Genomic DNA, 27,299 nt, shown 5'->3' on the forward strand with positions numbered 1-27,299 from the left:
TTAACCCAAAGTCGTCCTTCAGACCAATATTGGTAACTGTCAACAGATACGTAAGCATCTATTTATATATACTATGTAATTTTAATCTCCTAACAGACCCTGGTCTCCTAGGCAAAATCTAAATAAAGATAATGAGAAATTACTAAAATTTACAGTCATGAATAAAAATTACAAACGTTAGATACAATTATGTACCAGGAGTTACGAAAAATATAGACATGTGATAGATTTACTTCCTCCGCGTCACATATCACTTTACTTACGCATACATTTCGATACTTTATGATTTTATTCCTTTACTAAATATAATGTATCGTTCATAAAGTTCATAGGCCTATATTTTAGAGGAGTGATTGATATAAGTGCCACGCACACGTTTCTCAAGCCTGAAGGTGTTAACTTTGTATGATATTCTGATAACAGCAATGTATTTTGTTTTAACTAGATACGAGACTTACCATTGCATATATGTTCCTGATTGGTTATCCTTTTCACGACATATAATTCGGTGTTGTGGGATACCATATGAAGCTGTTGCTTGAGTGCGATCACCCCATAACACAACATCCCGAGTCATCTAAGTGCCTCGTTCTAAAGTTCTCGCTTGAGTAGCTAACGATTTCCTGTTTGACACAACTTGGGGTCAAGATACATACATTTGAAGTATATTGTAGTGTTAGGTGATTCGCAACATCCTGTCTTTTTCATAAAGGGAATATATTTGTAGTTTCTACAGCGGTTATAGGAATCTATGTTTACATTGACGATGCAAAAGTTTAGCGGTTTCAATTAGCTGACGGCGTAGGTATGGTGGGAATTGGATTTTAACATTACAGCTGGATGTGACTGTGGGGGATGGGATGAAGGAATTTAACACTAGGATGTCACTACAAGAGAAAGGGAGGATTTAACGTTAAATTCGTTAATGTAACCCAACGTAACTAAAATTTAACCTTGACATTCGAAATGTCGTTTTGTGAGGGGGGGGGGACAGAGTAATGAAACAGGACGGATTATTTTGGGGAGAAATAAGAATTTAACAATATGCTGACACTATGGGTATAGTGGACAGACAAATTAAAGTAGACAATCGTCCTTGGATGAAAGAAAATCAACTATAAATTACATACAAATAGTAATGTTTTTCGGCACCTCAGAACAAAATTGAATATATGGTACCAACTAAAGATAAAGTTCGAAAAATGTAAAACTGAAGTGCACAACAGTTTTGGAAGATAACTCCGTCGAAATAAATACAAATATTAAGGATAACAAGATAAAAAATACTAAACGTTATATAATAACATTTTGTAAAGTTGGTCTAAAATAATAGACAGAGGTCCCACAAAAAAATCCTTAAAAATGCTTAAAATTTGTTGCATAAACCGTTTTTCCTTAAAAAGTTTGGGGGTGGGGTAAAATATCATACAGTTTCTTCATGCAGTTCAAACCACTTCAGTCCCACATGAAAGAAGTCGACACACTCTACAATAATGTGTTTCACTGTCAGACGACACTTGATATTATCCATTCTTGTTGAGGTTCAACCTGTACGAGTCCGGTAGGGGTGTCCGAGACGCGATACTACAACATTATCTCTACGAAATATTTTGTACATGAGATTCCACTCTCCAACAGTTTTTTTTTCTTAGTGCAGTGTCACATTCCAATATTTTGCCAACTATTACGAACATGCTGATTTATAAATAATTGAAGTCAGTATAGGGAATCTTCCATTCGGAAACACGTGACTGTATGGCAGCTTTGGCTGCTTCATCAGCCTATTCGTTACCCTTTATACAAATGTGACTAGGCGGCCAAAGTAAAGATTGTATGATGACATGATTTTTCTGAAATATCTGAGCTATTAACGGACTGCTGGCCTTAAGATTTTTCAAAGCTTTTAGTATAGAAAGGATATGAATTTTAGAAGTTTCATTGTATTTTAATGTTTTCAGCATGTCTATAAGTTTTGCACATACAATTGATGCTTTATCCTGTAAATCCTGTAAATTGCAGAAGATGTCATAGGTCGTTGCAACAACAGCTTTATCTGTGTCTCCATCTTTCGAACCGTCTCTATACATAGACATATGGCTACAATAGGATGATCTGAGTTCACCGAGTTTGCTGTGAAAGGAGAGGATTCGCTAAAGACGTTTTGAATTGGCGAAGGTCAACTATTAATTTGGGATGTTTTGATAACCTCGGTAGTAATTTGGGATGAAAGAATTGTGCAATATTTTGAACAGATATTTTTCCTGCTTTTGGTGAGAGCACATTTACTTGCAAAAAGGTGGGATTAAATTTGGTTTCTGAGTGTACAAGGTTTGGTGTTTAGGCCTCAAGACAATATCATATACACGGAGTTAGATGGATTGGGGGATAGTTTGGCAGTATACTGAAGCGAGAGATTTATTTGTCTGAGATGAAGTTATGCTTCGTTTGCCTCAACTACCCACGAGGCAGAATATTTATTTTTTAAAAAAAGACCTTGGCAAAGTGATAGACATTCACATACACCAATCAATATACAGGCACGGGATAACTTGATTAATGGTCCTCACTTAAAAAATATCTGCTACACTAAACATTTTAAATAAACTTTCTTAAGCTAACGTTTAATTGTTGTATCAGATCATTCAAAATGGCTTCTAAGTAGAGTGATACTTTAGAGGTCTTGCAAAAACGCCTGTTATTATTGACTTAAAAAGGCTTCCGACTCTAGCAAACCAAAAGTAGTGAACTCGAGGACAAATTAGAGATATTTTGGGACAGCACTGAACGAACGATAGGGACTCTGCAAGTGGAAAGGAGCAATTCTGTCAAACATACTCTCAAGATAAACTTCCAAACCTAGATTCATAACATATCAGTATTATAACAGACACTACGGCCTTTTTCTTAGAAGAAACACATTAGAAGCTTAAAACAGGTTACAGCATAAGAAAATATGAATAAACGAGAAATATGCTAATGCAGAACGCGCTCGGAAAATCGAGCGACTCGGTTGAACAATCAGATTAAGAAACGCGTTTAGTATCATCGAAAAAGTCGGATTTCGATTCTACTGGCAGAAAGTCCTCCATTAAGTCCATATCTTCAGGTACTTCACTAAAATTACAAAAGTAGGCTACATTAGACGCGGCCAAAGTCAGCATAGAATACATGACCCGAGAAGCAGAAATTCAGAAACAGATCTTGTGATGCTTGCACGACGCAGAGATAGCTGTTGCAGCAGCAGAACAGAAGGGCTAGATATTTATGATGAAGATCACAGTATTCGGTCATTAGCATTGAATGCAGAACTTTCATACCCGATAGAACCAGCTGAGAAAAACACATACGTTTACAAAACAACATTAATTTACCATTATAGGTACCTCGGTCTTCAGTCCCACGCATACAATAGTGCAGCACGGCTAGATTAAGAACAGACAGCCTAGATGACCCTGTTAAATACCGGACACCTTTAAAAAAATTTGTACCTACTGTTGACAATAACAGTGATAAAGCGAATGGCTAAACCATGTTCCTCTTAAAGAAAGATCTCCTAACGAGATTCACAAAATTGAACGACATTTTAGCATTTTATGGCACCTCTGCGCAATAGTGTTTAATTCTTGCCAACTAATGTTAACACTGGAAAATAAGTCAATTTAAAAAAATCAGGAAGATAAACCATTCGACATGCAAAAAATATGAGCAAGACAAAATAACGATGCTAAAAGACTTTAAAATGTTTATGAAATAAAAGATAATGGTAACACATGTATAATACTTACAACATATATTTAACATTTTTTATATAGCAGCATGCTCTCTGTCACGGAATAAGGCAAGATAATAATTCGGTTTTGCATTAAACCAGTGCGTCCAACCCGCCCCATGCGGGCCGCGGGCTGATTTTAAATTGCCCGCCAGAGCTCGAGCAGCTATATAGTCGTTGCTTTTCAGCTTTCTGCTGCGGCTCTCGGCTTCAAGGAAAACATTTTTCAGTGGCCCATGGCGTCAAAAAGGTTGGTCAGCACTGCATTAAACGAAGACAATGTATATTTGATTTTGACGACGCGTACAGCGTTAACTAGAGTAGCTTGTTTTATTACCTTGACATATAGTTACTGAATGAGTGCATCCCATTGTAGGTCGCTGGTAGCGTGATGCCCACATTTCTCGACATGCACAGACACTTTACCCTTGGGTATTGAACGTGTTGTTTCTTTTTTTTTTGGGGGGGGGGGTGGTTGTAGATAGTATAAACAGTAAGGTTTTACTACAAGCGGTACTTCATCGTTTGGATCTTGTCACAGAGTGTCGGTTTGGAACCACAAAATTATAGCCATAGTGGTAAGTGACAACTGTTAAAATAATTTTGATTCCCTTGTACATTTTTGCTTTTCATTGTGTTCGTGACATACTTATTTTATTATTATCGTAAATTTCATAAAGCTTCGATAGATAAAATAAACAAGTTTAACAGACAATGCACTGTTAGAATTTATTCCTTTTCGCGTGTAGGACTCGGAGTAGAAAGTCACACGTAGAGAGCGGGTTTAGTGTATTCTTTTGTTTGTGTAAACAATTAAGGACATTTATATAATGTAATGGACTATACGCATTTTTTTAGTGGATATTTATTCATTTCGTACACATGTATTTTCAGTATTTTGTGTGATAGCGTATTTCGTATTATACGCTACCAGTTTCATCTATTTGTAGCTGAAATTGGTGGAAGGGGAGATGTAGGTGAACCAGACTGGAACTTATGGGAGGTGTTGTTGCGCCAGGCTGGAACTGGTGGAGAGTGTAGTTGAGCCAGACTGAAACTGGAGGAGGGTGAAGTTGAGCCAGTATGAATCTGGGAATTTGAGCCAAAGTGGAACTGTGATATGTTGTGTTTTTATTTCAAAATGGGAAGTTGAACCAGAATGCACCCGGCGTGGGTCGGAACTATGCCATTTTGTTTTGTTTCATTTTATATAGAATATCGGTGGTCATCATTAACATTGCTAATTTCAGCACTGTGTCGTCATCATCTCAATCCTCGTCATTATATATATATATATATATATATATATATATATATATATATATATATATATATATATATATATTTCTTTTGTAAATGTGTGAAGAGTGTGTGCGAGAGTCGGGTATTACATAGATTGTTTCATTCATTATTTTTGTGCCGTCATCTTATCGTACAATACACAGGTCACGTCATTCACACACATTATGCTTGTGTTATTCATTTAGTCCAAAGTCCACTCGGTTTCAATTCTGTTACACTCTCAGAAAGTCAAAGATATCTTAGGTGGTACTCCATCACACAGTTTCTCTATGCTAGTATGGACAGCATTATTCCATTATGCCTGCTACTTACTGAATAAAAAGTTCGTAATAAAATGTTTGAAGTTAGCAATAGGTAATTTAAAATCAGAAGCTTGGACAGATAAGGACACATTTGCAGTCTGGTCTGCTTTGTCATTACCTTTGATCTCGACATGACAGGGTAGTCAACAAAAAGTGATCTGGTGGACAGTTTGGTGTTTTTGATAAGAATGAGCTCTTCCAACTGCTTCTTCTGAAGTGGTTTATGTACCAAGACAGAATCCGAAAGGAATAACTGGATAATATAATATTATAGTTCAAGGCCGAATTATCGATACACTAATTTGGTAAATGATATTTTCCAATGTACCTGACACTAATAAAAGTTGTCGCAGAATTTGCATCATTTTTTATCCATCATAAAAATTCTTCGGGCAGTTTTTATATTTTCGTATTTCGAAAGGAGTTCTGGATGCAAAGTGTCCAAAGAGGAAAGATTGGTTACTTTCTCCTTTTTACAGATTAAACTGTTTTAGAAAAGCACGTTGGTTTTTCAGGGACATAACCCTTCACGAGTTTTGAAAGATCAATATTTATTTTTAAAAGTATGATATTATATTCCAAAGTTAGTATGGTGGTTTAATATGTTTTTAAAAAGTGTTCTGTAGCTGGGAAGAAAGACAGATATGTATGTTGGAAACGGAGGATTTTATTTTAAAAGGAGGGCTTATTTCCAGGACATGTATTCTCAGCCACTTGATATGGGTCGTTTATTGGTTTCTACGTAAAAAGTTTGGTTACGTGTTTAAGGGCCTAAAGATGTGCACAGTTCCCTGATTATGTATTGAATCATACATGTTTAAATAGCCATAGTCGAGTTTTGATGAGAGTTCTGTAAATATTAGGACCTTTTTGATCTACACCTTTCAGTTAGCGCTACCCCATTGAGCTGATCAAGGGCTTTTAAACATTTATCCTTTAATTGCTTAAGGTGTAAAATGAAGGTGAGTTTTCTGTTGAAAATAATAAGTAAAATATTTTACTACTGGAAGTAATGCTAACTCAAGCGTAAGTTTGGGATCATCGTGTTGTTTACGTATTTGACAGATATGCATACAAACTTGTTTTGGATTTTGAGAATTGTAAACCATTTCAGTTTCCCCATTACTGTTGCATATGTTGTCAATTACAGTCATGTCTGGATCCATAACACAGAAGAAAATCATCAACATATAGAAGCAATCCACATCTGCATTTAAACACTAATTGTATTTTTAAATGTATAAAGAGTACAATGCTTCCTTGAGGGTAGAACCTACTGCCTCTCTGAAAGAAAGTTCGAAATCAAAATAGGTTAACGGCCTTTTAGACCCATATAGTGAAGGTCATTCTTTATTCCAGTCTCGCATATCATCCTCTCCAGCGTTTCACGAATCCAGTTATTAAATGAGAAGGTAATTGATAGGTTCTGTATTATATTTTTGCCGGTTTGGGTATAGTGTGGGCGCTCTACAGATACTATGAACCTCTGAGAGAGTGGTAGGTGTAAGTTGAAGTTGTTTATATTTGCTCAAAGTGGCCCTGAAAACGTCAGGGTGATAAATTCACAATTACCGGTTTATAAAGCAAATCAGCGGAAATGGGCTCTGTTATGTTATTCAAGGTTTCTTCAGAAGCATAGCCTCAAAAGCTATTCCGATTTCAAAACCATTAGGAATGAAAGCCATTGAAGTTGTTCATGATACGGGTATGGGCCCTGTTGGTGATGTTGCTGGTAAAGCAGTATCGGCTATTAAGGACAGACTTGTGAGATCAGTAAGACGAAAAACACAGCCGGTAAAATAAAACATATTGAAATTGCTATGAAACCCAGTGATGCAATCATGACGAGACACATCCCGCGCCGTTGCAACTCAGCCGTAAGTCACTGACAGGGTCCAGTGCTGGGCAGCAACGTGACAGTCGGGTATTTAAATGAACCTGGTGAACTTGAGGGTTGTAAAAAGAACAATCGATCCCGTCTGAAGTGGAACCGCACATACAATTTCCAGCGTGGTAAGATCTACTGGCAGGCCTGGATTCAAAAGCTCTTCAGTGTTTATTTGTCTGTGAACAATTACAAATGATGCCCCAAAATACATAATTACCAACAGGATGGATTCGCGTTAGCAAGAACACGAGCGCCCTTACTTCGGTTACGTTCAGAACATGTCAGTGTGACATTTTCGTGTGTGACTGAGACTACTATCGATTCTGTCCACTGTAAATTGTCGTACTCATTAAAAAAATTGCAACAACATTATTATGTTACTGCAGGCGTAGTGATTATTTTGGTTCCTGTTTCAGAGCCATGACAAATTCAACAGCAAGATCAAACTGGTACTGTTTTGTTTTGGCTTTGTCTTCTCATGCATAACCGGCTAATTATTTCTTGGCACGACAGAGGTGGTTGATCCGGTCGTTGGAGTGTCGTAGACAATCCTCCACAGTTGAGATATTTTTGTAACTCTCGATACTGCCAAATATACTAAATTTTATCATTCGATGCTATCATCGACATTCAGGACATTGGTGTCTGAGATAGTTTGGCGAATGAATTGTTATTGCATATCACAGAGTCCAGCACAAAGGCAGAGACTTTGTTGCCACTAGAGCCCGCTCATCAACCTCAACGGAAACTTCAACGATATCATTAAAAACGAGCTTTTGCTCTGTATCCGTTCCTGGAATCGTGACTGGAATATTTTATCGACGGACGTCCGCTGAACGATAAAACAGGGTAACCGGCAGCGTCTGAAGTCTTTCCTGTTTAAGCTCAAATTGTGTACGGTGAAGTGAATCACGGACGTTTTTTGGTGATACAACTACGACATCATTAGGGCGCCAAAAGTTCCATTAATAAAGCAATGACGTTTCGGTAATTACATTTCGCATTATCTCACACTGAATCATGTCCGCCTGAAGTCTAATTAACGTTTACAGCTCACGTAGTGACTCATTGCTGGATCGGAGGTCGTACTACATTTCCTCATAAATCTCGAAGTCCGTTTTTAGCCAGGTGCGTGCCAATTCTGCTGTATACGGAGAAGGTTGTCCATGATAATTGCCGTGTTTGTGGTAGACAGCTAGTCGAGAAACATTTTTAACGTGTCTTTAGACATTTTACATATTTCGTCCCAAATCCACGCATCACCACGTCATCGACAGAAGCTGTGATACGTGCATGACTTAACTCCACGTTGTTTCATCTCCCTGGCAAGCCGGTGAGCTGGTGTTAGTACAATCATATCTGAATTTGTAAATAAATGTATTGCTCGTGTTCTTTGACCAGAACCACCTGGACCATTAAGATAAACAGTTTTATATATTGCATCATTTAATTATCACAACCGTCGCTGACTCCGTCAGTGAATGATCCAATCGATAATTCACTGACGGACTCAGCGACGGTTGTGATAATTTATTGTTGCAGTTGTACACTGCAGCTGATTTAATATCAGCTGATTCAAAATAATTACGTATTTGTTCACGCTCTATTCTCCAATGACCCCAACTTGGACTAGCATCACTATCGATAAATGGTTTCACAAGGTCCATGAGCGATCTACTTATATAAAAGGAATCCGAGGCGACTCTAACATCGTTATATAGAAATCGATTAATCATCGATAACCGATTTATTGACGAATATGTAAGCATCTAAGATCTCAAATCATTAAACTGCGGAGAATCACCATTGTAGTAGCTAACGATTGTGCCAATATTTGTTCCATCTGGTCAATTTGCACATTGCCGTGACATCAATATACCTTTTGCCACGGTATTTGCGATCGCAGATTATAGTTATGCAGGATCAATAATTAATCTTGTACAGATATCACTATTAAATGATGGAACAGTGGTAAATTTTCCAATACTTTTCCGACACATATCTTTATCGTCACACGGTAACCAAACTGTCTTCGCTGGCCTGTATGAAATTATCGTAAATGTTACTGTCACCGATAAAAGAATATTAGCCTCAAACATATATCGTAATAGTACTATTGGAGCCCAGCCACGTTATTTTTTTAACAACATTCACTGAGATAAACACTGGTACCTTGTTTATTAAAATGACGACCGAACCATGCAGGTATCACCGGAAGATTATTTGTTGAAAACTCAAATGATTCGATCTCTGCAAATCCAGTTAAATCGTAGTCGACAGGCATTGGGCCGTTTATTGCTACTCTGTCATTTCGTGTGTTGTATGACCGAATCGTTCAGAATACTGATTACGTTCACCATTTCCATGAAAACTAGCCGGTTAAAAAGGAAGATTATGAACAGAGGTCATATGGGATGGATAATATTTTGTGTTCCAGAGACCGCCATGTGCAAATTCGACACAAGATCATGATATATCGTCGATAAATTCCTTTGGATTGAACGCCATTATTTTTTTTTTTTTTTTGGTTCTTTATGACCAACAGCAGACGACATTGTAAAACAATTATTGAATAGCTCATCTATGTTGGTATTGGATCTTATGGATCTGTCGTTGGTGTATTTAAATGCAACTTGTTGCATCTTGTGTTGGAGAGATTCTTTCCGACAAAGTTTACCTGGTGGTAGCACAAACTCATCAGAAGATGATCCACCGTCTAACCCGCCTTGTGAAATAGCCAGACCTATACAGGGTAACTTTTACTAATGTTGTAAATCTCCTAAAAAATGCATCACCATTATAGATTCTGGATTTTTTGTTGTTGCTAGAAACTGTTACTGTTTTAGTCCACACGTGACTGTAATGATCTATAATATCTCTTGAAACACCCTTACGACGATAATTACATGAATTATACAAAATATCATTGGTTATTGTTTTGCCACGCTTGAAAATTTTAGTCGCTTTTCTAATACGGACAATTTGTTTATTTTAGATCCATTGATAAGACATTCGGCCCATTCATTTTCTTTATTCGTAACTCTGTAAATCCATTTCCTCGTCTCGAGTTAAAAAAATGTTCTCTGACACGTTGAGCCACAAAATTTAATGTGGACTCGATAGAAATACCGTCGTGATCTATCTGGAATGTCGACCAAACATGAACCGTACCATCTTGATTAAACTCGTTTTTGACTATTTTGATATAATCGTGTAATTGTTATTCAAAGGGTGTACGTTTTTGTCAATCTATCGAAATCAGATCTGGTGATATATTCTGGTTAACCATGGCCAATCTTTTTCGTTTTCGTTCAAACACCTACCTGGTTTAATCAAATTTTTAATCGCGTCCAATCTCTTTTCAAATTCAAATGAGGTTTCTAAGGCTTAAATCTGATTTCGTAAATTTTCTTGGGCAATTTTTGACCTTGGAAACTTTAGTATAACTCCGGTAGGATAGCATAAAATCAGTGACTCAGGCACACACACACACACACACACACACACAGACCCCGAAATGACTCTATAGGCAGCGTGTGTGTCCTCAAATCTCATTTCACATTGTTTTCTATACAGATGTCGTCCGTAATGTACACAAAGTAAATTAAGTCCTTCGCTTGACTAGCTATTTTGATCATGCCGGGCAAAAGACCTTGACTTTCGGATGAGTAGGGACATATATTGGCATTTCTAATTTACAAAAAATAAACCAGTATATCGATTCTTTAATGGGTAAAAACCGACTTGTAATAATACAATGAAAAACTTTGGAGTTGAGGTCTAATCCCCACCACTATTCATATTTAATATATTTTGGCATCTATTATGTTATAGCGCTATTACGTCATCCTGGCAGACTGTGAACAGGGTCCGCATTTAGGTGTGAGCTGTCCGGTGTTTCCAAACCACACCCAACTCCCGCTAGAAAAAAGTGCACACACACAAAACGTGCAGTCACTTGTCACTTGAAATTTAACAATCATTTTATTCATGCGCATGTTTTTGGGGGGTATTATGTACACTTTGAGTAAATAGACACACAGACGTTTGCTTTGTTGCCTTTCTTGAAAACTCATGACCCTTTCGAAATGCCGTCCCTAATTTTTTTTGCGAATTAGTTTGATCCGTACTGAGCGAAATGCTGGTTTGCCTGGTAAACAGTTATTGTTTTGATTCAACGCATTTGGGGAAAATAGTTATCATTCCTATGGATATTACTAGTAAGCCGATGTTTAGTGTATCTTCCTATTGCATACATAATACCGACAAAATATAAATAACTGCACACAGCCACGTAAAAATGTTTCCAAGGAGAGTGGCGTCAGATATTAATCAAGAGGAAGAAAAGTAAGAATTTTAGTTTTGTGTTAGTGCTACATTAATAATCATGAAGCTTATCTGCAATCAAACTTTGACAGGTGCGTATATTAGATAGAAATTGCATTAAAATTAATTAGTAGAAATCTTAGCAACAGTGAGGAAAGTTACTGCTGTAGATATAGAAGAATTATTTTTGTACACAAAAAGATTAGTTTACAGCAGAAATGGAATCGGTTATTTGGAAAATATTTTGAAACTGACCCACTAACAAAGTTACTCGAAGAAATAGTAATACAATTTTCAAAACATGTAATTTATATGGAAACAAATTATGATATATAAAAATCTTACCTGTGTGTGAGAATTAACAGTCCAAAATTCTCTCCCCATGGAACGAATTCTATACTAAATTGATACGTATATTTGATTTAATTTATTTTTGATTTAATTTAATTGTCTGTTTGTAACTTTTAATTTTTTATTTCTAATTTCATTACATGCCAATATAATGGAATTCTGTTTACTAGGAAGATGATATTTTCCAGAAAATTCAGTTTGACCTGAATCTGTTCATAAATACCTAATAATAGAAATACTGTTTCTATTTCTGACCTAGTTGCCGGCCTTGATTGAGGGTCAAGTAAACAACATTTTACTTTTATTTTATTCTTGAGTAAAATGATTGGATTTCATCAGGGTCATACTAGGAGGTCGTTATTTTATTACATGTAGACAGCCTCTATTTCGCAATTCTATGTTTTCAAACACTGCGCAGTAGTCAGGTTTTATATCGATGTCTATAGAGATATTTCTCAGTCGGGCTTTTTTTTCTTTACACTGGAAATTGTATGTTGTGTCAGTTGGGATTTCTATTTAATTTTTATTCAGATTATTTGGATTATAAATGATAATTATTTTCCTGGCAATATTTGATTGCTTATGTTTAATTCTTGGACAAATTTATTTATTTTAATTTTATTCGGAATTTAAAAACCGGTATATAATTTTATGTGGTTCATAAAGGACATTACTAGGACTTCTAAAATTTAGTTAGTGGAATATTCTTGGATTATTTTTGGATTTGATTCTTAAAACCGTAAGTTTTTATTTTCCAATTTTTGCAATGTTTTTTTTTTTCCCAGGGAAATAAATTATTTCTTAAATGTTTCAAAGCTTGTTGTTTTCAGTCTTTCTTTTGTTACTGCTTATTCTAGCCGAACACGTAACATAAGAAAATGAATAAAAAACAACGCACGAGCTGTCTGTAATATTGATAGCGTTCAAACTGTAAAAGTTAAAGACACCATCACTGGAAAGACAACTGACAATGCTACTGTTGTTGACTTGGGGCCTGGCGGAAATGTCGCTGCTGGACCCATGGAAATCTCAGTTTAGGGTATGGATAGATAGATCTCAACCTGTGTTGCAGGAAGCTCGAATTTAGAGCAGGGCTAGCCGTTGGTACTGTATATTTTAGAAATGCCAGAAATATTATGTGTTACTGCAGGAAGAATTCTCACCGGCGATTTATATATTGCTACTGGAAATCCTCTCGATGGTAATTGTGTTGCTTCTCACAATGATATTCCTTGTGCTGATGTTAAAAACTCTCCTTTCTTGTGGATAAAATGTATCAGAGTCACAGAAATGTTGTTCAATTTTTTTCGGAGTGACACCTGACTTCATTTATTGTTCAATTATGAAAAAGGATTTCCACCAGGTTTCAGGAAAAGAAATTTTAATGGGTAAATTTAATCTATTATGATGGTCAATTTATTGGGCATAGGATTATTTTATCTTTCCCTAAGTATTGATGGGGCAACTCTCAAAGAAAGAGAAAGACATCATTCTGGTCTCCTTTTAGCGTTGGTGTCACCATGCGATGTAGATGTCTCTAGTATTATCGAAGAAGTACTGGGGTCGAACTGGAAAAAGAGGAAGTCAGAATCTAAGTCTACAGTACATCAATTCGTGATCAATCCGTGAGAGCGGACGTATAAACAGTGGATCCTATTCTGGGATACGTTCACTTTGCCCTTAAAAGGTCATGACTTAAGCCACTCAGCCTCACTCATGTATTATTGGCAAACGCATACCCTCGTGCTTCGGAATAACCACGACGAACTTATTCTGTTTCCAAGGATAACTTGCCTCGTGAACTAGTTTTTAGTCATTTTATCTAATTACGTTAATGTCTGGGAATGCGGGCGTGAATCATTCAAGTGTACTCAACGGGCATTTCTTTAAAACATAGCACCTAGTTCTAAAAGCAGTAGTTGACTGTAGTGTCAAATTGTCGAAGCCAATTACTAGTTTTAGAATGAAGGAAAAACTGAAAAATTTCCTAGTCCATATTTAGAAATACAAACTCACAAATCAGTTTTATGTTATGCTAATTACTTTTTTAAATAGAGACACTACCCTGGAAATTCAGTTTCTATTTTTATTATGATGGACACGCGTTTTAATGCTAGGTTTGTCAATTCTTACTTTTAGAACTGCGATATATTTAGAACTGCGATACGTCAGTTATTATTTTAACTGGAAATTACCTTAGAAATTCCAACTTAATTTTTAGAATGACCGGCCAGTACTAACGGTATTTATGGGCTAGATCCCTCCTCGTAAAACACCTTTACTTATGGTGGTGTCATACTCACAGCCAGTGTTTCTAACGCAACTAGTAGTATATGTTAACTTATCATACACATTTTAAAGGTATTTTCAGTAATATTTTTCAAGTATTTTACAGCTTTTTACCAGTTTATGTAATAACGTTGTAAATAAAGAGTAATTAAGCATACAATCCTGTTGAACGTAGTTGGTCTAAGGAGTATTGTTGACAAAGTTCTATAATTTGATTACATTCCAAACCCTTAAAGCCAAGTCGAGAATTTAGATATTACAAAGCTTCTTAAAAGATTCGTTTTTCACCTATAGGATCCATTTAACATCAATTAGGGATAATGTGTAATGCTGGCAAGTAAATCTTACTTATCGTTGTCACCCTTATATTTTCTTGGTAAAATACAGTTTCTCAACTCTCGCGGAACGAGATTGGATGATTAAATTTATTCCGTGTTGACAGCTGGCGTTTCTATAGATATTCAAACCTTAACAGTAACTGGGTGCAAAATGACTTTTCAAAATATTTACTGAACATTTTTCATCCGTACGATGCTCATTCCATAAAGAAAAAGGCTTGTGAATATTTACTCCGTCTTATAGAAAGAATAAATTATATAACCTTTATATAACCTTAAAGATGTACACTCTCCGTTTAAAGGGTCAGCAAATTAGCCGCTGTTTGGGCAAATATTTTAATAGCCGTCATAACGGCGCCATGATGCTAATATAATGGATAGCTTGAAAATGAGCAATGAGACCGGTCGTTGTATGTTTTCCAATGAGAGAGGTTAGATGTAATTTGAATGGAGGAGGTAGTGGGTCACTGGTTTCTAATGCACAAAGCTAGTGACCGGGCATTTCGTTATGGTTTACACCTGATTATCCTTTAAATTAAAAGTTTAACATAAACACATTAACAGTTTATTCCCAAATAATACGCCCTAATTTCTTTAATAAGATATTCCAGCTCTGGTAATGTTTTATTTAAAATTCTTCCGCCAACATATTACTTGTCTGACAGACAATGTTTATTGATCAGGATATCAAAGTGCATTTGTATTTTGTACTTATAACTCTTGTACTAATTGAAACTTTTTATATGTATAGTTCATAAACTCAGCAACGGTGTATTGCGTTTCGTTCAACGCGATGATTTGTAGAGATACCCATCAAAGTATTAAGGGCCTGGTTATTTGGCGGTTTTTGAAATTCTTGTTGAAATTCTTGTTGACATCGAGTGTATTATTAGTGGTTGTCGGATCGTGGTTGTGGGAATATGAAACCCAGTAGAGGTGGAACGAAATGACAGACAAGCAGTCCACGTCACAAACTAGGATCTTTAAATATACAAATCTAACAAGTTACGCAGCAGACTGTAAACCGTGACGTACGTAAGGCACTGGCGATCAATAACTGGCCGATTTGGAAACTATTAATGAATTAAGAGTTTAACGAAGGGCGTTATGTAAGCTGTGTGAGTAGGCAACTGACAGTTTATACCACGATAAACTCAGAAAAACTAGCGTTAAACTCTTATAATTGAAATTTCAATTATTCGTTGTTATTTTGATTGCATCATTAGAAAACAGAAATCTTAATTGAGCGTAGTAATTCATGTTTGGTGTTTTCTGTTACGTAGCTATTTGTAGCACTTGGGATTGTCCTGCTTGATCGTAATAAACTCGTCATAATACCAGTCCTTCAACCAATGGAAGCCAAATTTATTCAATTATTCATTTTAAAAATTGTTAGAATGTTCTTTTCCTTTAATGCTTCCTTTGTGTCTGCCTTAACTGGCAGTGTTTATCTTATTCTGAACACGTGACTCTATTTACAGAAGTGGGTATTCTTAGAAAAGTAGTTCTCCTTACAGTTCATAGAGAAATAAACGCAATTCATTTTGATAACGTTGTAACATTCTAACCAATGGAAATGTTATTTTCCTTTACCAGCTACTGGCATTGCAATTATAATCATATGAACTCTTGGCAGAGGGTCAATAACCTGTCACATGATCTCAGACTAATATGCTGTACGAATAAAAAATTTAACTCGTGCAAAAAAAGTAGATGTAAAAGGAGATGGTTATTTCTTTATGATTTGACCAGGATTGTCTATGGAAGCACGCCCCTACATCCATTCTTTTGAACTTCGCCCTGTATATCGACAAGGAGCGTTTCCATCTAAAGGCGAGGAAAACAATGAATAAGACAGTGCTTGTATTGTCTCTGAGGATGGACAGAATGAAGGTGAATGTACGGCCATTAGGTGCAAAAGTCAATTCTATGATGCGTGGTATAGATGAATGAGACAAAAAGAAGGCTTTATAAGTTTAAAAACGCGAATATCGAAGAAGAACGGTGATGATCATGCAGGTGACACAACTAATAATAATAATAATGAGAACTTTGTATAGCGCCTAATCTTTAGAACTTCTAAGCGCTTTACATCATTAGACAACACATATAAGATAAAAAACATATAATAATATTATTACAAAAGCAAACACCATGAAATTAGAAAAACATAACAAAATTTAAAAAACATGCTGAGAATATTTCAGGTTGGAAACATTATCAGGTCTTCAAGTTTGTTCTTGCAGTCGAAAAAGTTTTGAGAGCCCTCTTGAATGGGATCACTGTGTCTTTGTGCCTAAGTTCAGTGGGCAATTCATTCTACGTTGCTAGGCCCTCTTATCCAAAAAAACGCTGTCCATATGACCTTGTTTTCATATTGGGAATAATGAGTATACGATTGTCAGAAGAGGAGCGTAAGTATATTGCTGGTGTGTACACATGGGTGAGGTCAGATAAGTATGTTGGACTAGAGTCCGACAGTGAAACGTAGCACAGAGAACAAATTTTGTGTTTTATTCTGGATCGAATGGATAGCCAGTGTAGGGTGTAGAGCAGCGGGGAGGTGTGCTCTGATCGTGGTACTCTAAGTATGTTCCGAGCAGCTGTGATTTGAACTTTTTGAAGTTTCTGGAGTAGGTATTGAGATGAACCAGATATTACTGACTTACAATACTCAAGTCTTCAAAATACTAATGAACACACAAGTGTTTTAGTGGCATCAACTGAAAGATATTTGCGAATTGAGCTGATGCGTTTCAGCTCAAGATATGCAGCCTTGCATATGTTCATGACATGTAGGTGCAATGTGAGAGTACTGTCTAGAGTAACACCTAGGTTTCGTACTGATTGTGTGAATTTAATGTTGGTAGCGGTGCTGATATTTATTGTTTGAGGTAAAGGATATGAATGAGAAAGTATTTGTGTTGTGATCAGAATGGCCTCGTTTTACCATCATTCATCTGCAGCCTGTTACATGTCATCCATGATTTCACATCAGAAATGCACCTCTCTACACCTTGGATGGTAGCATCAACTTAAGTTGGGTGGCTAGATTTGTATATTTGGGTGTCACCAGCGTACAATTGATGAGACACTGGATAATGATCTATGACATTTGAGAGCGACTGAGTGTACAGAATGAAGAGAACAGGTCCAAGAACAGACCCCTTTGGAACACCACAACATAGATCAACTGGGCTGTAGTGTACTCCATTTGAAGATACAATTTGTGTCATGTTGACCAAGTAGGACTTGAACCACAGTAAGGCTGTATCACGAATCCCAAATACATGCTGGAGACGGTGAAGTAATATATCATGGTATATTGTGTCAAACGCTGCAGACAAATCAAGGAGGGTGAGGACTGTAATCTTTCCGTTATCCAACGTAGAGAGAATGTCATTAAATACGTTTAGAAGAGTAGTTTCAGTACTGTGGCAAAGTCGATATGCAGATTGTACATTGCTAAAAAGACTGTTCGAATTTAGATGAGATACATGCTCGGATAGAACAACCTTTTCTAATATTTTGTATATGAATGGGAGATTAGAAACTGGGCGGTAGTTCTTTAAATCGTTATGGTCTAGTATTGCTTTCTTCAGCAGAGGCTTTACAATGGCAGTTTTGAAAAATGATGGGAATTCCCCGGATGAGAGAGAGGTATTAATAACATCAGTTAGTGAAAGCAATACTGGATCTAAGCACTCAAGCAGCAGTGATGTTGGAATTGGATCAAGTTCGCGTGACTTTGGTGCACTCTTCATCATCATTGTACGTACCAAATCCATAGAGACAGGTTCAAATGCTGCTAATGGCTGCCGCTCAAATTCTGTATCCCAACTGTATGGTGACGACGAGTCAATTGAAACTGTGGTGTCAAGTTTATCTCTAATGGCTTGTACTTTGTCATGGAAGAAATTTGCACAAATGTCCGGAAGGTCGACTACAGAGAAGGTAGTTGGAAGTGGTGTTGATTTGTTCCTTCACATGAGCTTGTTAGTAATCTCGAAGAGCTCTTTGCAGCTGGAACTTTCCATGATCTTGGTAGTGTAGTGGGCTGATTTCGCTGCATGGACTATATTTGTGACATTCTTCTTAGCTACTTCATAGATTTGCTTATGAATAGTGAGTCTGGTGAAAAGCCAGAGCCTCTCAGTTTTACGGTGGTCTCCTTTAGCAGTGCGAAGCTGGTCCCTAACACTGCTATACCATGGAGAACACTTTTGAATAGATACTCTGCACTTGGTAGCTGGGGCATGTTTGTCAAGTAATGAACGTAGACAGTTATCGAGTTGTTCTGCAGTAGGAGGTAAGCAAGTTATTAGATGAGACTACGTCTATCGCTGAAGAATAGAGCTAGAGGGTACGCCCACCACGACTTTAACCGTGACAAAGATGAATTGGTTGTAAATAATACCTTTTTGGTTACTGAGTTGGAACAGTAAAAGTCTCAACAATTTTCAAATATAAAAATAGATGCAGTTTTGAATTTACGGTAAATATTTTGATTTCATAGATTTGTCTGAAACATGGGATATGTTTGATCTGGATTTTTCTGATTTTATGGAGAGATACAATGTTATATCTATGTGAAAAGAGGCCAAAAAGTTGAGTTACAATATGCATTGAATCACATATAGAAAATAATAATGCTGTCTTGAGGTTTCAGAATGACATGCATCATTGTTTCATACAAGTAAGTGCTGATTTACTGAATAGAATTACGGATATTATATTAAGCGTCACCAGTGACATCTCCAGTTTATACAGATCACTAGGAAATTGGTATTTAATTATAAATGGAGAAATTAGAAATAATCAATACGATGCAAGAGGTGTTATTTTGATGCTTGAAAGTGATTTTAAGTCCAAAATTAAGGATTTTCTAGACTATATGTCTGGAGATACACTTAATGATATTTTCCATCCATGTGTTGTGCATTATATTGAAGACTTTCTTTACCTCGTAACACAAAGATTAGCTTAATGTAAACTTATTTTATTTGCAAAACTTACGATAATTTTGAACTCTCATAGAAATATGTAGACTATCCAGTAGTAAAGATGGCTACATAACATGAATTGTAAATACTGGCATCATTGGAATGGGTCATGTGTTAGCGTAAACTCACCTGCTCCCATTGTAAGAATGTTTTGAAGGATTGGTAGATTTGAAACCATTCATATATCGATCTAATGTAGCTTAAAATCTTCGATCAATCTATTCATGTCAGCGAATGATGATGCTGATAATAATGATGATGATGATGATGATAACGACTTAGTTGATGATGATGATGATGATGATAAGATTTTTGAATAAGAGTAGAATACATTTTTCTCTGACTGTATGAACAATAACGAAAATCATTATAATCTGCTACTTGCACATTATTACTGAATTTGTAAAATAATATTGGTAGATGTATATGAAAGTGTTTTACAGTGACAGACCGAACAATACGCCTCCTTGACTCATACAGATTGCAAACCCCGTGAATTGATAACGACAGTAATAAACCCGAAATGTTAAAATAACGGCTACTTCACGCGCTTAGATTAAAAGTGTAAATGTCTATTAAGACTCCTATATTCGTAGTAGAGACTCCATTACACATTGTTATGTAAATACCAAAAATATTGTACGAGATGTCGATGGAAAAGGTCGTGTTTAATTGAGAAATGAACTAATATAGCTTCGATAAGGTTTAAAGGGTAAAGAGAGGAAAACAGTACATCAAATCAATATAGCCAAAAACAGTGGTATGATTACATTCAATCTTTATTGAATTGTAACCAAAGAAACAAAAATATATACATGATTCATGATCAATATACTAACAATTATAATATACAGAATTATCAATCAAAATATAATAAATTTCTTAGAAGAATTAGGCACCGGGTCAGACACGATACATAAACAAAAGTATATATGTGTTTTCTTCTGAATGGGTGGAACAAACGAGTTTTATTAGCCGTAGGGATGTGTCGAAGTCGTCAAGCCAAAACGTACGTTCCTACACCGTAAAATAAGAGGTTAGTCATGTGATAATTATTGTTATCTAATTCTATATTCACTCTACCAATTGGTGTTGAAAACCTAATTAAAATATACGCATAGACTCTAAGTTATAGATGCCAACGAATGGACGTTATGTAACAAGTGTTCGTCGACGTTTCGTGTTCCTTCTTTGCTACTTTAGCTGTATGACGGCAAATGTATGTAAGAGTGATTTCTTACATTATCTTGAAGATATATCACCGGTAAATTCGATGAAATGCATCATGCCTTCATTAAAATTAGTCAATAGGAACATACGTTTTCAAATTCAACACAGCGATGGGGAAAAAAAACTGTACAAGGTTTTATGCACTGGACAAACCCTTATACTATATTCAGTTATTAGCATATTGGCAATATTTTTGCATGTACAGAAACACCAATATGTTCCGTTGCATCTCGAACCGTTTCTGTGTTCCATGAGCATTAATAGGATCGACTTGTCCCTGTTATAAAGTGAAGACTAGTACTTCTGTAAAGGTTGTATTGGATAGGGACCATCAGATGACCATCCTGATGTTTTCAACCATTGCGTTACTTCAGCTCTTCAATTATTTTCCTCTACGAAAAAATATAAATCTAGCGTTTTAATTTAGCTTGCTTCAAAATTTGCCAGTGATATATTTAAGAAGCATTGTCAGAATTAATTAAATTGTCAAATTTGTTATTTCACACATTCATTCATGCTGGATATAGCTCAACGGCTGTGAATTTAGTTTGGTCAAGTATGCGCAGTCCATTTCTTTTCTCTACAACTCAGACAAATCTGTATGAAACACTCAAATCAGACACTATTCATTGCAATGAATGGCCCACTGTGCGGGTTGGTACACACACATGCATGCATGCTTACATGCATACATACATATTAGTTATCGAGATACTTTTGAACGAAGTACGAGCCCCGTAACCCCGAAGAAAGGCCCAGTAGTACGTATTGGTGATAGGAGTGGATTCTTCACTTCCCTATCCAGTGTGTATGCTAAAGTTTAGTTTTCAGCCATTCGCAATCATTTTGTAATTTTTTTTATTTGCTTCTTATTATGACTTTCTACACTTATTCATATCGATTAAACACTTATTCATATCGATTAAACACTTATTCATATCGATTAAACAAACGTTTAGGAATTTAACGTAATGGTTGAAATGAAGGAAGAATGTGACAAGCATTGTATACCTAATGTTGATTTGATAATTTTGTTGAGCCATTTGAAGATGATAAAGTTGAAAATGTGGAACAAATCACTGAGTCACAAAAGAAACTTTCAACCAAGCAAGAGACTCAACGTGTTATCAACAATGTCCAACTATGGCTTTATGAAAACAAATGTGAGACACGCTGGACTGAAAATCTCTCTCTCTCTCTCTCTCTCTCTCTCTCTCACACACACACACACACACACACACACACACACACACTCTTGGTTTTCTTATATGTCATTTTTACCACCATAGGTGCAGAAACAGAAAGATCTGGATCCACTGAGGTAAAATTTACATGCTTACATAACAACGAAGAGAAACAGAGATAGAGACATAGAGACATAGAGAGAGACAGAGACACAGAGAGAGGTGGGAGTGGGGACGCGGAGAGGATTAACCTTGAGATTGTCAATCTTTCTACCTATCTGTCGGTGTGTCTGTCATTTGTATCATCATATATTCAAAGACAGAGAGACAGACAGAGAGACAGACAAAGACAGAGATTAGTTGAGGCCAAACTGACATGCTGACTGACAAGCCAACACAGCGAGAATGAGATAGATGGAAGCATTTAGACGAATCCTCGCCTACGTCGATACGAGACGGTAATTTGGCATTGCAATGGTCGGTCAGTTTGCTATTTTGATTTCGAGTACAGTTATGTCAGAATGGCTGCAGTACCTTCCGAAATGAATATATTCTGCGCTTTGACGCGTACCAAATCGGTACGTTACGCAAACATTACGTACGCAAAATCGACTGCAACAGACCTTGCATGTACATGCATAAGGTTCTGCCCATGCTATAAAAACAGCAGCGAAGGTGGAGAAGGTAAAGGGGAATGGGGAACGTTTACCTGCGTATTTTCTGATTCCGTCTCCTCCTGAATATAGCTGTATGAATTTTAGGCTGAGGAACGTTGTTGAACTGCAGCATTTGTGTTGATTATATTCATATACTGAAAAAATAAATATATTTTTACATTTTTAAGTATCATGGTTTAATAAAAGTGTCCATAACTTATTATTAAAAAATATATTTAGTAAAATTATCTATACTATCTTCTAATAAATATTCTAGGACTGACAAAAATACCATCATTTATACGTTCACATACAAACTTTAATAATAATAATAAGAAGAAGAAGGAGAAGAAGAAGAAGAAAAAAAAAAAGAAAAGTCGAAGAAGAATATTGTTACAATTAGTAGTAGCAACGTTAACTTTTTTGTCGTCGTCCTTATTGTTGTTGTTGTTGCTGATAACGAGGATGAAAACTTTAGTGGTAGCAGTGGAGTCACCGTTGTTGCTAATGCTACCCAAGTCCGCCATCATAGTGCCTAAAACAGCTTCAAAGACTGCATCTCCCTACTAAAAGTTTACTAAAACACCGCTTGGTTGTGTTTGGGATCAAACTATACTCCCTTCCAACATCACTGAGTTTTTTGTGCTTTAATTCGCGCGGAAATGTGATTTTCGTGATTTGCGTCGATGATTGAGATTTTACTGTTGGATAGGTGTTGTCGATGACGGACCTCTGGTTAAAGAGATTTATTTGGCTTATATTATTATTATTATTATTATTATTATTATTATTATTATTATTATTTGTCTTACTGCGCTGATGTTATTTATCTTATATTGTGCAGTAGGCAAATATGTTTTACATGCGTACGACGTGACCCATAACAATTTTTACTGTCGGGGACAAAATTATAAACGGCATTGCATTTCTAGACAAGAGCCGAACCCTTGCACTGGTTGAATAGCCGAAGAACAAAATCGGCACTTGTGGAGAAAAATAACGCAAAATTAAAGACAAACTTGTAATATTTGATGGAAAAACGATCAACCACACAGTGACTGAGATCTCTTGCCTGAATACAAAGGGCCCAATTAGCTAAATGCCTTAGTAATTGACAAGATAACAGGGTAAATAGGACGCCGTTTAATAATTTGATCCACTTCATCATATTGCATTATTTAATAAAAGTCATTTACAGATTTGTGTTTTTTAAATAACTGAATCATTATTTGAATGTGGATCTGTATAATTCAAGTAAATTTAAAATGAAGTCTCCCTGATTTTCTTTGTTTTTAATTTAGTTTGATTTTGTTAATAGGTTTTAAACAAGAACTGCTAGAATATGTTATCTTTGTTTTTAATAATGGCGGACATGTTTAATGACGGATATACTTAATGACGGATATACTTAATGGCGGACATGTTTAATGACGGATCAGCATTATTTTCTAAGCCTTGAGAAGCCTTTAAGCGGAAAACCTTTCCATTACGTTTGTTTTAACTCTTTTTCAAAGGTATTCAAAGAGGAACGGTTATTTTTTTTTAAAAAATCTGTTTTCAGTAGCATTGACCATGCCTTAGAAAAGATCAAGCTGTTTGGTAAACATTGAAAGGCAAACATACCGGCATGATTCATATAAAGTGATACTACCATCTGTCCTAAAGGTTAGGAACGGCGGCCGTATGTTATAGCATTTGTACATAATTAAACGAACTTGGTGTCAGAATGCTGTCTGGTAATTTTGGTTAAATTACTTGGGGTCATAATGATGTCTGCTGATTTGGGATGAACTATGTTCAGTGTTGTTTAGGAATATGTTGAAAATTCCTGATGTTCGTGTATGACGCAACCAAAGCCATGCCAGAAATTTACGAATGGTTGTAGAGTCCAAAATTGAATTATCTATTGTGGTGCGATTAGCCATATTTTATCTCTAGGGAGTAAAGTTTCCCTCGCACCGTAAATAGATGCATAAATACATACTTATCATTACAATTACTGGAAAAAATATTTCCGCTCTTAGTACGTCATAGCTTTTCCAAATATAGCTTTAGTCTTAAATATATAGCTATTTGCAGGACATTCGCTACAATTTACACTGTAACGTATCTACCAATTCAAAATTTATCAAGACGACGATTCAGTTGCATCTTACCCGCAGGTGACAAAGTTTTTAACTGCTTCAAACAATTTTAGAAAAGACATCTTTATACGAGGAATAAAACGTTCTGAATACTAAGTAATACAATTTTTGTTTCTTTGAACTTGACAATAAATTAAACGACGATCGACATTCAAAAGAGCGTTATATAAAATGATCGAGAAAATCTAATTCAGTGGTAAAAATAACAGAAAGAAGACATTTTTAATAGTTATGCTTACAACATGTGATGTTTCAGCGTCCCCAGTACTAGTGCTTGCATTGATATGTGTGCTAGACTGTCGAATCAGATGAGCATACGTCAGAACTTCCGTTTGATGAAAACGCAACTGCTCATAAGCATTTCCTATAGGTTAATAATAATAATAGTAATAATAATAATAACAACAACACCAAAAGCACATAGAACAACAAACAGTCGCAAATCGGCGGCCTACATCTACATGCTCTTTGGACGCATTTAAGATGGAAAAGCGAACAACTTGTATTGTCATGGACATGTTGGATTACATAAATTTGATATACAGTTTGGTTTATATTAAGAGTAGTGAATGGGGGCACTTTAGCCTCAGTGGGAATTAGCATTATAAACACCCCTGGGTCACTTTAGCCTCAATGGGAAATTTAACATTACGAAAACACCTGGGTCACTTTAGCCTCAAGGGAATTTAACATTAAAAATTTTTGGGTCTGTTGAGCCTCAAGGGGAATTTAACATGGGAAAAATTTTTGGGTCTGTTGAGCCTCAAGGGGAATTGAACATGGAAAATAATCTGGTGTCTGTTGAGCCTGAAGTGGAATTGAACATAGTGAATAAATCGTGGGACTGTCTAAGGACAAGGGAAATTGAACAGGGGATTTTTTTTAAAATAAAAGAATGAGGTAGCCAATTGAAAGTCTATCTCTTTTCGAGAGATGTGGGTGGCCCTGAAAAGGGCCTTTGGGTTTCTTCTTCTAATTTCTTCTATTTCTCCACCAGATTCTTATTTTCTGTCCTACACTTTTTCTCTTCTTTTCTTTCTTTTCTTCCTCCTTTTTCTCTTCTTTCTGCTTCTCCTCCTCTTCTTTCTTCCTCTTCTCATTTTCTTCTTCTTTTTCAATTTTTTCGTTCCATTCTCTCATCCTTATCCTTTCCTCTTCATCCTCCTTCTCCTCCTTTATTTCTTTCATCAGAGCACTGATCATGTCCTTTACTTTTCTTAAATTGTTGATCTCCATCTTCACTCGATGGGGACTATCAGAATAGTGATCCTCGTTTAGCCTCACTAACATTTGCTCCATCATACCCAAATTGTCCATGACGTCTTGCAATGTTTTCATTTTATCAAGTTGGCTTGAAGCCATCTTCTCTTTATTCTCTGTAGAATGCTTTGAACGACGAATACTGTGGGTTCTTATACGAAAAGCGCGGACGTGATGGAAAACATCCCCTAAGACAAAATTTATATTACCTAGATCATAACCAAACAACGCGCGTACGTGAAGGAAAACATCCCCTACTTTTCTCATTTCATATGATCTACTATTCACATACGTGAAGCAGCAATAAACAAACCCCAAATCTACTATCCACACACGCAAAACATTAAAATGAAACCCCAAATCTACTATCCACACAAACGTACGTGAAAGCTTACAAACACACACACACACAAAAAAAAGTACTCTTTGAGTACATAAAAGCCTGGGGGATGAGGCTCCTTTTCCTTCCCCCAGGAGTAATTAAAAATCACGCAGTGCTTGAATAAAAAGGTGGTACATGTTCAAAAGAACGAAAACCACTATAATCCAACTAACTAACTAACTAACACACACACACACACACACACACACGGAAAAAAGAGTCAGTGTTTATATTCACATTACTCTACCTACACACATTGGCAAATCGATTACTATTTCTTTTCTAAAGGCTTGGTTAGCCCTGAAAAGGGCTGTTTTTTTAACTCCATGGCACCTGGTTAATGATGGCACCTTCCAGGTCTGGCACCACACACACATCTTCTTCCCCAGTCTCTGTTCACTCTTTTTTGGGGGAGAGCAGAGGAGGGATAAGTGGCTTCAGAATCCCAATTTTCTGTCTCTGGGATTCTTAAATTTTCTTCTTGTGGTTGTGGTACAGCCATTCCTCTCTCCTTTTCCTCCTCTTCTTTGTTTCTTCTCTCCTCCTCTTTCATCCTTCCCTCTTCTACAATGGCTTCCGCGGCCAGTTCATTTAGTATGTGCCTGGCATATTCCAGGTGCACATGAAGTTCCAACAGTTTTGCTAGCCTTCTGCTCATTCTCAAGTGTTGATCAATCAACAAGGGTAGCTAGACTGTCGAGCGATTTTTAATTTATACTAAAAGCGCGAACGTGATAGAAAACATCCCCTAAAACAAACTTGATCATACCTAGATCACAACCAAACAACACGCGGACCTAAAATAAACACTCACTCACTTTTTTATACTACCCATCACTATTCTAAAACATTTTATTAAACCAACAATATACTAT

General features: G+C 36.3%; 1 protein-coding gene across 1 annotated transcript in view; it reads right to left on the bottom strand.

Annotated features, from left to right (window-relative positions):
• LOC149793383 (hemicentin-1-like) overlaps positions 1 to 27,299 on the bottom strand; it is a 178,679-nt gene that overhangs the window by 75,319 nt on the left and 76,061 nt on the right. Inside the window, exons 20-21 of the mRNA XM_089968991.1 lie at positions 25,022 to 25,146; positions 22,746 to 22,793 (exon numbers count right to left, since the gene is read on the bottom strand). Coding sequence (XP_089825117.1) covers positions 22,746 to 22,793; positions 25,022 to 25,146 — 173 coding nt within the window. The remainder of the gene's footprint in view (positions 1 to 22,745; positions 22,794 to 25,021; positions 25,147 to 27,299) is intronic.

The sequence above is a fragment of the Sinohyriopsis cumingii genome, chromosome 8 (assembly GCF_028554795.1).
Source record: "Sinohyriopsis cumingii isolate HCF-2022 chromosome 8, ASM2855479v2, whole genome shotgun sequence".
NCBI classification, from domain to species: Eukaryota; Metazoa; Mollusca; class Bivalvia; order Unionida; family Unionidae; genus Sinohyriopsis; species Sinohyriopsis cumingii.